The sequence below is a fragment of the Penicillium canescens genome (assembly GCF_028828765.1).
Source record: "Penicillium canescens strain IBT 15451 chromosome Unknown utg000006l_segment0_segment0, whole genome shotgun sequence".
In the NCBI taxonomy this organism is placed as follows: Eukaryota; Fungi; Ascomycota; class Eurotiomycetes; order Eurotiales; family Aspergillaceae; genus Penicillium; species Penicillium canescens.
In genome coordinates, this window is record NW_026703968.1 from 528153 (window position 1) to 540469 (window position 12317).

Consider the following 12317-nt stretch of genomic DNA (forward strand, 5'->3'; position numbering starts at 1 on the left):
TTGAATCCAGCCATTCTTATTGATTTTACTTGTGCGCCAATCTGGCTTATTTGATATCTGCATACGCTCCTAGAGCAGCTTGCCCACCGGTGTGCATGAACAAAACATTCACTTCATCCAAGGGCTGCTGAATATTCACGATTTTTCCTTCTTCAACCCAATGCATCATCCCCCTCGCAACCTTGGCCGTATACACTGGATCCAGCACCATGCCTTCTGTCCTCGCTATAGACTCCAATGACTCCTTCGTATCCGCATCAAAAACACCATACCCACTCCCAACAAATCGATCATCAAGCCGCACATCATCCATCCCAATATCCCCATCCTCAAGCCCAATCATCCCCCCAGCCCTCTTCGCAAAAGCAAGCACCCTCTCCTCATGATACGCCCTAGGCTTCGTCGGCGAATTCAATATCCCAACAACCCTCCTCGAACCACTCCCCGTCTTCATCTTCTCCAACAACTTAAACCCAGCAACCAACCCTCCAACCGTACTCCCACTCCCACAAGCAACGAAAACATAATCAAACCGTCCACTCCCCCCAAGCCCTATCCCCTCCTCCTGCTCAGCAATCTCAAACGCCGCCCGCGCATACCCCAACCCCCCAAGCGGATGCAAACTCGCACCCCCAGGGATCCAATACGGTCTCTCCCCCTCAGCAGCTAACCCCTCAAGCAGCGGCGTCGCATCATCCGCAAGCGGATCCCCTTCCTCACAGACCCGCACCTCAGCACCGAGAAGACGATTAACCTGCACGTTCCCACTGCGCAGATAGCCCTCTTTATCAACAGCCGCGCGTAATCCACCGCCCGTACCGCGGTGTAACAGAACAATAGCTTTGAGACCTAGTATGCGTGCCAGGGCTGCGACTTGGACGGTGTGGTTGCTTTGGATTGCGCCCTCTGTTACGAGGGTCGTTGCTGGGCCTGGGAGAGGTGCTGCTGGGGTTAAGTTGTTCTCGTGGGCGTGGTGGATGGGTTTGTTGGAGAGGATGTCTGGGACTATGTATTCTAGTTTGCGGTATTTGTTTCCAGAGCATGCTAGTGGGGAGGAGTGGTCTTCGCGTTTGGCGAAGAGGGTTATGCGGGGGTGTGTTAATCTTGAAAGTGTGGGCAGGGGGTGGATTGGGGATGGGGATTGGTAGAGAATTGCATGGCGGGGGATTTGGGAGAAGCGTTCTGGGAGGGGGAGGGCCATTGTGCTTTTCATTTTGGTGTGGCGTGTTGTTGTGTTGTGTTGGAGTTGGAGTTGAAGTTGGAGATGTTCAACTCCGCACGTGCCTGGCGATGACGTCGGACCCTTGGAGCTATCGGAATCTTCTCAACAATGACTCTCCTCCAGTTCCTGCGACAGGCGCGCCAGCTGCACCGCCAGTTCCTCTCGGGTGCTTTATCCGAATCTCCAATCTACGTGATCGGCAATCCTTCAGCTGACCTCGACTCTATTGTTTCGGCGATCATTTATTCCTTCTGCGCGAACAACCGCCTCCCACTCAAAGCCCCACGACCTCATATTCCCCTGCTCAATCTTCCCAACGTGCTTGCAGGCCCGGAGTTATATCGGCTACGACCAGAGTTTGCAACTGCATTATGGCTATCGACCAATTTTCCCGCATTGAGAGCCGAGGAGCAATTTGAGAACGCCCAAGGCTCGGCGGGAAATCTCCTCGGCTTGCATCTCGTGACAGTTGCAGATTTTGCGCAAAACCTGCAAGAGCAAAATATCTTCAAACAGCTCCTTGCTGAAGCGACTCTCGTCGATTGGAATGCCTTTCCAATTCCTTCCGACACAGACAAGGGATCTGGCTCACTACCTGGTTTGCCAGGTGTCACCTTCCGAGCCGTGGGATGCATCGACCACCACGTCGATGAAAAATTCATGCCAAGTACCGAATCACTACCAGAGAACCAGCCGCTAATCATTCAACCCGGTCCCGGTTCCTGCGCATCCCTTATCACGAGGGAACTTCAGAACCGGACGCTGATGGGCGACGGGCAAGCAATCTCAGCAGAGATGGTGCAAGTAGCGAAACTCGCTCTTTCGGCGGTATTGATCGATACATCAAATCTCACTGCCGAGGGCAAGGTCACTGATGTGGACCGCGAGGCTGTCAAGACCCTGCAATCTCAGATCGGAGGACAATTGGAGGCAGCAAAGGTTCCACAAGACAACTGGAATCTGCAGGCTTTCTACGAGGGTGTTCTTAATGCTAAGCAGAATAGTCTCGATCTCTTGAATTTGGATGAAGTCCTCGATCGGGATTATAAGGACTGGACTGAGACTTCCCAGTCTTCTGGGAAAACTGTTAAGATGGGATTTTGTTCTTCTGTTAAGCCTATCCGATGGGTTGTGCAGAAGGCGGGTACACCAGAGAAATTCCTGGATGCTGTACGCTCGTTTGCGGCTACAGCGGAGAAGGAGCTAGATATTGTTGTTGTTATGACGGCCTTTACGGCAGCTGATGGCTCGTTCTGTCGTGAGCTGTTTGTCTGCGTGGTTCGTGAAAATGAGTCTGCCCTTGAGGGTGTCAAGGCTTTTGTTGAACAGACCACTTCCCGACTCGAGCTTGTCGAGTGGTCTCCGTTGGACGGCGAGAATATCTCCGAGCTAGGAGATGTGTGTTCTGCTCTGAATGGGTCAGATACACCCTTTTGGAGAAGGTTATGGATCCAGAAGAATGCTGCTGGGAGTAGAAAGCAGGTTGCGCCGTTGCTTAGGACGGCAGTATCTAAATTGTAAACAAACTGTTATATGATCTACTTGATAGAAATACACCTTACACGGTACCGAAGTGGAATATGCAGAATTGAATTGCTCAAGGACTCCTATTAATCCAACCCTCAAACACCAATGCCTTGTTCTCTGGAATGACAAGGGAAACAAAAAATGAATGCAATATGTGCAATGCTCCAGGCCCACCAGATGCAAATGACAGTATGGAAGGAGAACAAGATCACACACGAGACGTAATAAGGAAAATCGAAGAGATGCAAGCACGCAAATCGCATAATAATAAAAAAAAAGAAAAAAAAGGGAGCCGCCTTGGAGATCTAGTAAATCAATAAACGCCGATACAATGTAGTACTTAAATGCATTCCCACTCGCAAAATACACACCACCGCGCAGCGCGGTCGGCTAGCACCAGGCCACGCCACATGCCCCGTTCTCCGATCTTGATGACTGTCTCCCAGACGCTTCCTTCGGCAGCGGCATCTGTAACTGATTCGCTGCTATTGTCGCTGCTGATCATGTGCTCTGCTTTCCGGGTTAGACGGAGGATCTTGCCAGACGGAGATTGGATGGCCAGTTTAGCGGGCTTGTCCCGTCCGGAGGCGGACTTCGTGGATGAGATTGCAGAAGTCGATGCTGAGAATTCATACGAGGCACCTGAGACGGTGGAGCCGCCGGCGTTGCTGGAGACCATGCTCAACGCACTGGATGGACGGGTGAAGACGGATGAGGGCGAGCCACGGCCGTTGGAGGATGATTCGTCCTTGGCTGGCGTTGCGGATGCTGGGTGCTGGCGCACGGCAAAGACGAATGTGTTGTTTACTGCTAGGCGCGAGCATTGCGGTTGCATGATGTACAAATCGTGACGCTGGGCATGTGGCGTCGGATGGCGCAGGACGAAGTCGTATGAGGGATTCTCTCCGGTATGGGTCATAGGGAGGGCGAATGCTAGGGGATGAGGGATGTCTTTGCTTGAGTGCATCAAACCTTTCTTTCCTGCGTAGACCTTTACAACACCCTGCCCCTCGTCACCAGGGAGTACCGCCTTGATAGTGATGCGTTTTTGGCCGCGGAACCAATCGGGCTGGACGAGGGCACGCTTGCGTACGATGTCTCCACTTTCGAAGAAGTCGCCGTCTGCATCGCGGGCGAAGGCTGGTGCTTCAACTTCCGCCGCACACTCGACGTCTGAGGGGACGACAAGGCGCAGCTGCATTACCTCCAGGCCTTCTATGCGAAGCAGACTTGTGTCATAGTCTGGTAGCTGAAGGCCCAGTTTGAAGAATGGTGGGCAGACAGAGGGGAGAGCGAGGAGGACATCGGGTGAGATTGGTGGGCAGATATGCTGTTCCTCAGGGTAGAGCGGGACATGGGTATAGCAAAGGTCAAGGGGCCGCGTCAGGAAGTACCAGCTCTCTGCCGTGGCGGAGTTGTTGGAGACGAATCGACTCCGCTGGGGATTCGTGGGGTTGGCGAGCGCGCAGTCCATGAAGCGCCATTCACCATCGACCAGAACCGCGTTCCACCAGTGATTGGGACGGGAGAGACTGTCCAGGTCGAGGACATCGCCGGGACTCTTGAGGAAGCCTCGGATGATCTCTGTATGCAAGCCTACGGCTGCACACATCTCGTGCACTAGAAGAGCAATTTCCTCTGGTGTACCTCGTTTGGCCTGTAACAGTCTCTTCATGTCGACTTCGAGGCCATCAACTGGTTCTTCCCAAGCGATCTTCTCGCTAACCCAGGTAAAGATAGCGCGAAGACGTTGGACGTCACTCTTGTATGGTCGACAGATGTAGGCTTGCGCAAGACTCATTGGATTTGTTGTTGGTGGGAGGCTGCTAATGAACCGCGCACTCTTGTCCACAAGGTTGAGGTTCGCTGCATTGAAATTGGTAGGTTCACTGATTGGTTGGCCATCAATGCTTTCATCGCCCTCCGCAGTGTCATAAAGTTCCTCTACAGAGTAGATCACAGGGTGGTCGTGCATCTGGCATCGTTCTGCCCTTTCAACCCTCTCATTGCGGCTGGGAGAGGACGCGCGGTTGACATCGCGGCGCACTTGAACCCAGTCGATGGTGCTAGCGCCGCCGACTCCCATATCACGAGCACTGTCACGGTTCCCATGAGATGTGAGCATGGGTGATACCACGTCTATACCTCTGCTGCTCTTGGTCGGAGATTGAGACTGTGACCTGTCCCCATGGGCAGAAATACTACTCCTCGCACTGGCAGCGCCAGTCTTCGCTGTTTCAAAAATCTTCTTGAAGAAGCCTTGCTTTTTCGTCTTCGGCGTGGAGAGGCCACCAAAAACTCCACTGTGATCGGTTGTGTCGAGATCAGTTGATGACCAAGGAATGGCAGAGGATGCGCCCTGGCGAGATGAGTTGTGACTGGAGTGATAAGATACACCGGTGAAAGGGGTCTCTGGACGAGCATCGCTGAAACCACGAGAGCGCACAGTATCCATAGCAGTGTTTGGCCGTTCGTGGCCGCCTCGTCTGGCAAAGCTACCCGCGCTCGTTGCACTGAACCCTCCTGCAGAGAACCCACTCATCAGACTTTGGCTGGTCTTGTCCGTACTGTTCGTCATTGATGTACCATTACTTTGGACACCGCTGGACGAATTGGTCGCACTAGACTTATTGGTGAATGATCTGTTGAGAATATCTCCCCGAAGGGCCTGCCCGGACCGCCGTGACTTCAGGTGAGGAAACTGTCCTGCAATTGAATTGTTACGGGGGTGATAGGTAGCATGCTTTGGTGGTGGTGGAGGGGGCCGTCGTCGTCCTCAGGGCCCCCTTTATCGTCTTCGGGCTGTCGGTTCTGGTCTTCTAGCTGGCGAAGGCGGCTCTCCATTCTTTGAACATAATTATTCAACTGCGGAGGTCCATCCATATAATGGTCATGGCTATAGACACTATTTCGATGGACGAGTCCACCTTGACGCTGATCTTTGTCGCCATCAAAGCCCATTGATGTCAATGGTCGGCGTCTGTTGCCTTGTGGAGTCCTTTCATTTGAGGTATCAAAGTTCTCTGGCGCCCACGGGTCATTGAATGTTGGTGTTGGAGAAGGCGATGCAGCTTGGCGGGGAAGGCCCATATCTTCCAATGAAGTCATGACATCCTCCATGGCATCCCGCAGTGGAGATGGGGTATTTCCATGGATATCTGACTGCGCCGAATGTTCAGACATTGCGGAGTGGGTCGAAGCTGCGGATGGGGATGGAGTACGATCAAAGATGACATAACGGTCGTTCATAACCAGGGGTGCAGGAGAATGTGAAGGGCGAGGAGTATGTGATGGAGGTTGGGGAGAATGCGCGCGGGGCTGTTGTGCGTGCATCTGTGGTTGAGGAGATTGCGCGCGAGGATGAGGTGCATGCATTGGCGGTTGAGGGGATTGAGCGCGAGGCTGAGCAGGGTGCATCGGCGGCTGTGGAGAATGGGATGCCGCACGACTGATAGCGACACGGTGTGGCGGTGGAGGTGGAGGAGGGGGCGAGTCCTCTCGATCCTCCTCCATTTGCAATGAAGATGGCTCACGGGATGAATGCCGATAAGATGACATGCTGCATTGTGGCACCATTGCAGATGAGTACTCCTGCATCTGTAAGGGGGATGGTTCGCGGGATGCATGACGGTAGGATGAAGCACTGCCATATGGTACCATTGCAGATGCGTGTTCTTGCATTTGCAATGGAGAGGGCTCGCGGGATGCATCCCTGTAAGAAGACATGCTGCCCTGTGGCATCATTGTGGATGAGTATTCATGTTGTTGCAATGGAGATGGCTCACGAGATGAATGTCGGTAGGATGAGACGCTGCCACGGGGCACAATTGCTGATGGGTATTCCTGCATTGGCAATGGAGATGGTTCCCGAGATACCGCGGGCCGAGAGGACGAGACACTGCTCTTTGGAATCACCGACGATGGGCGTTCCTGCATTTGGAATGGTGATGGTTCACGGGACGAAGGCCTAGAGGATGAAACACTTCCTCGTGGCACGATTGCAGATGGTGATCGCTCTGGCTCCACTGAGGAACGCGGAGATGCGCCGCGCGACGAAGGTCGCGATGCAGACGATGTGGGACGGGATACTGAGCCTTGGTTCTTGACCGCCGACGCGTGTGTGCGCAATGGTTTTGTGCTGCGTGGAACACTGCCATCCCGAGGCGGAGTTTGAGGAATCGAGGGTGCTGGGCTAGATTCAAGTGGGCCACGGGCTAGTTTGGCAGATGGTGATACAGCTTCCTTGTGCGCCTGGAAAGGCTTCCGCCACACAGTTTTCTGCTTCTTTGGCGCAAACGTAGGATTGTTGACCGGGGAAGACCCCGCTAGCACCATTGGACTGGTATCCCGGCTCACGGGTACAAAGTCTTCGCTCAGAAGCTCGACAAAGTTGGATGGGAATAGTCCCACTGCGCGCCTGTCTCGGCGCAACCGTCCCATCCACCATTGTCCGTCGCCTGCATTCAGACATTCGATCAGATCTCCCTCTACAAATCCCAAGTCTCGGGTTGTTTCTCCGCCCCAAGAGTATACTGCTCGGCACCAGCATGGGAACTTTGCTGGCAGTTGAGCCATCGCGTTCACCGAAGCAAGGTCTGGTCGCAACGCACGAAGTCAACCCAATCAACAGTGTTGTATCGTAGCGCAGTTCCAGCGAGTGGATTTTCAGGTCAAGGTTGGCAGTTGATGTATCAATCGCAGGTGTTGCGTGGTTGGTACCAACACAGCTTCCCAGGTCAGATGGGGTCGCAGGGTAAACGCACGGTCGCAGGGATAGCTAGATAGCAACGGTCGCTCAGTCAATCAGCATTGTATGGTAGAGTGGTAATCGGGTTTTAGAGGGGACTAATTGACTGCCCAATGTGCTGGGGAACTGAGTCGAAGTGTGGAAGGAGTCGGTCAGGCCCAATTGTTTACTGGGGTAGTCAAGGTTGTTTACGTTGTGGTGGTGGTCCGCTAGTCCCGATCGGGACAGGGAGGTCTTATCGATAAGCTTAATCGTCTTATGTAATTCGTGTTTCTATTAAGTTAACTTATTGACCTTCAAGAACTGAAGAGAACTGTGGCAGATAGGCTGATCTATAAATCGTTACGCTTAAACGTGAAAATGCTCTGTGGCGTCCGAAGAAGAGTATAAACATTAGCTTGAGGATTAGCCTGAAGAGTTCGCTTTGTTGCTGACCAAGCCCCCCGTGGTTCGAGCCGCCTTCGATCCATGGTTGGAGCCAAAACAAACCGTGGATGGGAAACTATATTATTCCAAAGTTCCTAGCATGGTACATTAAAGGGACATAACTTTGCTTCTGATACGGAACAATCACATAATATACATATCCAAATGCCAGCACAATATGGAGCTGCACACTCTGTCTGCGTGTGGAGCATCGGCCAGCGTGCCGCAATCGCCTGTGCCCTAGCAACCCCCGCCATCCCTCTCTTTTGTTTCATACCACGGGGTAGAAGTTAAAGACTCACCTTTGTACAGTCGTATGGTTGATCCTAACTGACAAATGTGTCATAGAGGACTAGTTCTTTTGATTTCTGTCTCGTTTGTTTTCTTCTTAAGCGGGAGCCCGATCAGAGAAAATTTACAAGCGCAGCCAGTATTCCCTTGTCAGATGATATTCATATTAGCTTTGATGACTGTCTAGGGTGCAAAAATTTGGCTTCCTACTAGTTTCTTTTGCATGTATAATCTACAATAAGATTTCTCCATTCGGTCTCACTCAGCATGTCACAGTCTGGAACAATTATTCACCCTCTAAAGTCTCAATCTAAGGAGTTAATCAGTCACCAACTAGCCCCTCAAACTAATTCCAGCTGATGGTCTGTATCTTCACAGCTTCCTTGTCTTGATCAATGCTGAACTTTAACTGTTGATGTATAAGGCCTAACTAAACCTGGATGTCATTTCGGTAGTATACATAATATAATCATTTTACGTACCTGGATCAGGGGTACACGCAATAGCTATTGAGCCATACAGAGCTTCCACATACTTGAGAGCCTGGTGGCCAATGCCCCCTCTCATGCCGAGACGCTAGTCAGGCAATCGCCACATTCCGGTGGGAGGTTAAAGAATTCCCAGCTACCAACGGGAAGCCTCCTGTTCGCAGATCTCTGGATGGTCCCCCTTGTCGATTCTCACTGGATTTTGACAGAGCACTGCACTTAGCGAGCTCCTCCCAATGCGCAGTCTGTCAGCGTGTCTCGGTTCAAGCTCCGAGCATCTCGGGTCGAAGTACCCTTTGTCGGAAACGGAAAATTGTTTGTAGACAGACCTTCCCCAGCCCGCTAGACAACCCTCTGCTTTTTTGTCTACCTTTGCCAATTATGCAAAAATGTCAAACAGAATATAGCTTTCCCTGATTTTGTCAAAAAAGGAAACTCGTTTGCAGACGTCAAATGCTTCTCCATGCCGGTCAGAAGCAGAACATAGGACTAGATGCTGTCCATGATAAGTCATAATGCAAACTACTCAAATAGCTCCGTAATTCCCATAGATTGAAAATAGTGTGTAAGTTTGACAAGCTCAATATCGACTACCAGTACCAGTGGGCAAAATCAAACTCTTTGTCTATCTCAATTTTAATTATTCTTCCTTGGTATTAAGTCACCCAACTATGGCACCATTCGCCTTCCTACAGGTTATGCCCCCAGCTTGGACTAAGCAGGTTCACTTCGATCTCGATCTTACATGGCAAAACGGTGCACCAGATGGCAATATGCGGGAGATGATCTTCATGAATGACCAGTTCCCCGGACCTGAGCTTCGACTAAACCAGGGTGACGGTGACAAGGTTGAAGTAAGATTTTGAGCATAATCTTACAGCGATCATTTATGCTGACCACTTCCAGGTTCTTGTACATAACAGCTTGCCTTTCAACATCACGGTTCACTTCCACGGTATTGAGCAGCGGAATACTGCGTGGTCTGACGGAATTCCTGGCCTAACCCAGAAGCCAATCCAGCCTGGACATAGCTGGACATATAAATGAACGGCCACCCAGTATGGAGCCTACTGCTACCATGCTCACGGCAAGGCTGACATGGTGGACGGCCTCTACGGGCCTATTTGGAACGAGAAGCTTTTGTTTCGAGGCCATATTTGATATGCAACACACTAACAGTTATAGCCCTGGTCCCGATGTTCAGCAGCCATTTCGTCTCATCTCGAGCAACGAGAATGATATCGAGGCGATAAAGGAAGCAGAAAAGAACCCTCAACTTGTTACAGTGTCTGATTGGGGCCACCTGATATCTGGACAGTACCGGAAGGCAATGGAGGACAACCGCTTAGGTGTTTTGTAAGTCAATCTCATTCTTTTCTTAGATAACTACGTGTTAACAGCATTCAGCTGCTCATACAGTGTCCTTATAAATGACCGTGGAGCAGTATTCTGCCCAGGCACTGAAAATATTTTCAATCTGGAGCTTTCCTACTTGAAGACTGCTATTGGTAATCAGCCATTGAGAGGCAAAGGGTAAGTTTAACCTTGTAAACGCAACGTGTCCTCTGACTAATTTCAATAACTTAGGCTTGCCCAATATTTATGAGACTTAGGGCAATTCCCTTCCTACCTACGAGAGCAAGATCCCCGCTGGAATAAACTCTGGCGGCACCCCCACCACCGGATCGCATGAGGTTATCGAGGTCGATCCTAATACCTGTTGGATTAGCCTGAAGTTTATCAGTGCCTCCTCTCCCAAATCTCTCATGTTCTCCATCGATGAGCCTCCGATGTACATTACGAGGTTGATGGCAGCTATATTGTGCCCCAGATTGCGCAAAGCGTTACCATATTCAATGGTGAGCGTTACGCCGCCGTGATAAGCTTGACAGAGCCTAAAAACACTACACTATCCATGTTCCCGACACACAGGATGACCAGATTATTTCCCGTTTCGCTACGATGAGATACAAGGCTTTCCTGAACACAACTTCATCTAAGCCTTGATGATGTTGACAACGATGGCAGAAGCACTCCTGCTTCTGTCATGCCCTTGGACAACAGAGCTATCAAGCCTTATCCTCCCGTCACCACCCCAAAGTCTGTCGACCAGCTGGTCAGCCTCACTATTGGCCGCGTTGACTCTGCATACATGTGGTCTACATTTGGTGGTGGGTTGTATGACATGATAACTAAGTAGGACGACCCAATCCTCTACAATATCAACGCAAAGAATAACTTGGGCCCAAAGGTCGCTATTCAAACCAAGAAAAGAACCTGGGTACACCTTCTTCTTCAGCTAGGTGTGCCTAGCACCCCTGCCATTCAGGGCCTCACGTTATGCACAAGCACCCCAACAAGGCGTTCATTCTTGGTGTTGGCCCTGGATTTTTCAACTGGTCCAGTACAGAGGAGGAGGCCTACGCCGAGCGTCCGGAACTGCTCCAGGTAGAGAACCCTCAGATGAGAGATACTTCCGTCGCCAATGGCCCTACGGGACCGACGTGGATGATTGTGCGGTACCAGGTTGTTAACCCGGGTCCCTTCCTTTTCCACTGCCACATTGAAACACAAATGTCCAATGGTATGACTGTTGCTCTTCTTAATGTTGTTGATGTATGGCCCCAGCTGGGGAAGACAAAAGCCCCGGTGCTCAGGTTAAACTTGCTGGCCAGGGTCCTCCTGATCAAAGCGGCTCATCTTTCAAGCCTCACCCTAACATGCCAATTCCTGGTGGAAAGCCTACGTGGCCTCCCGCACCTGAACGTATGCCCGCTAGTCCACCTATGTCGGACTGTCCTCCCCATCACGAGTAGATTGCAATCGTTGAAGTTGATGAGGATTTCCCTCCGATGCCAGTTGAAGTAAACCCGCAACCTGCTCCACCTATCGGCAGAGCCTACCAGGCTCGTCGCTGGTAGGTAGCCCTTGAGCATGATGTTGATTTTGTACTAATAATCTGAATTTCTGAATTATTATCTGACGTTACGTAGACACAGCTGCCATAATAACTATGATACCATTCAATATGTTTTATTTGCTTTATTCAGTTCATTATTTTGTATTTCCGCAAGCCACAATCTGTTTCCGGTCATTTGGAATGCAGGCTCGGTCCGTCACCGCTCTATTATTCTGATCGCGTTCGGGAAAATCGTAAATCGTCAGGCGGACCGCGTGCTGCAACGTGGAGATATTTCCTGGGAGAGAACTTGTAATGATGACTTTCGCTCATTTTGGCGTATCCCACGTTTTTTTTTTTTTTTCAAAAATGGGAAAAAAAAAAAAAAAAAAAAAAAAAAAACCTGCGTTAGTCGGGCGCCAGTAACTATGCCTCTGTATATATTATTTAACCAAAGGCATTTCTCTCCTAGCAAACCTTGACACAGTTGTACTGTCCAAAGATCAAACGTCACCATAAGACAAGCACTCGGCTCAAAATGCAACTGTATCAAGAAAGGTAAAATGATGCTCAATGTCTTAGAAAATAGAAAATATGTTTTGAATGCGAGTCATGACGTATGGGAAAAAGTCAGCATGATGTCTTGAGATGATCTACAAATCATTACTAAGGTTGCTGAAGATTTGCTAGTTCTTTGGCAAACTGGATTTCTGTTGC

At 50.6% G+C, this 12317-nt stretch overlaps 5 protein-coding genes across 5 annotated transcripts; 3 read left to right on the forward strand and 2 right to left on the reverse strand.

The window, feature by feature from the left end:
- Positions 1 to 46: 46 nt before the first annotated feature.
- Positions 47 to 1213, reverse strand: N7446_009132 (1-aminocyclopropane-1-carboxylate deaminase/D-cysteine desulfhydrase; the record flags this gene model as incomplete). Its single annotated transcript, XM_058517877.1, has 1 exon — positions 47 to 1213. One exon carries the CDS (start codon positions 1211 to 1213, stop codon positions 47 to 49), a length of 1167 nt encoding a protein of 388 aa, XP_058368665.1.
- A 117-nt stretch (positions 1214 to 1330) lies between these two features.
- On the forward strand, positions 1331 to 2743 carry N7446_009133 (putative exopolyphosphatase; the record flags this gene model as incomplete). Its single annotated transcript, XM_058517878.1, has 1 exon — positions 1331 to 2743. One exon carries the CDS (start codon positions 1331 to 1333, stop codon positions 2741 to 2743), a length of 1413 nt encoding a protein of 470 aa, XP_058368666.1.
- A 346-nt stretch (positions 2744 to 3089) lies between these two features.
- N7446_009134 (putative SH3 domain protein (Cyk3)) lies at positions 3090 to 7324 on the reverse strand (the record flags this gene model as incomplete). The annotated part of the gene is made up of 2 exons (XM_058517879.1): positions 3090 to 5450; positions 5474 to 7324. The coding sequence occupies 2 exons, from the start codon at positions 7322 to 7324 to the stop codon at positions 3090 to 3092; spliced, it is 4212 nt and encodes a 1403-aa protein (XP_058368667.1).
- Positions 7325 to 9372: 2048 nt separating this feature from the next.
- Positions 9373 to 10901, forward strand: N7446_009135 (uncharacterized protein; the record flags this gene model as incomplete). Its single annotated transcript, XM_058517880.1, has 5 exons — positions 9373 to 9555; positions 9608 to 9681; positions 9887 to 10057; positions 10109 to 10234; positions 10730 to 10901. The coding sequence occupies 5 exons, from the start codon at positions 9373 to 9375 to the stop codon at positions 10899 to 10901; spliced, it is 726 nt and encodes a 241-aa protein (XP_058368668.1).
- Positions 10902 to 11041: 140 nt separating this feature from the next.
- N7446_009136 (uncharacterized protein) lies at positions 11042 to 11517 on the forward strand (the record flags this gene model as incomplete). The annotated part of the gene is made up of 2 exons (XM_058517881.1): positions 11042 to 11285; positions 11330 to 11517. 2 exons carry the CDS (start codon positions 11042 to 11044, stop codon positions 11515 to 11517), a joined length of 432 nt encoding a protein of 143 aa, XP_058368669.1.
- Between the last annotated feature and the right edge of the window lie 800 nt (positions 11518 to 12317).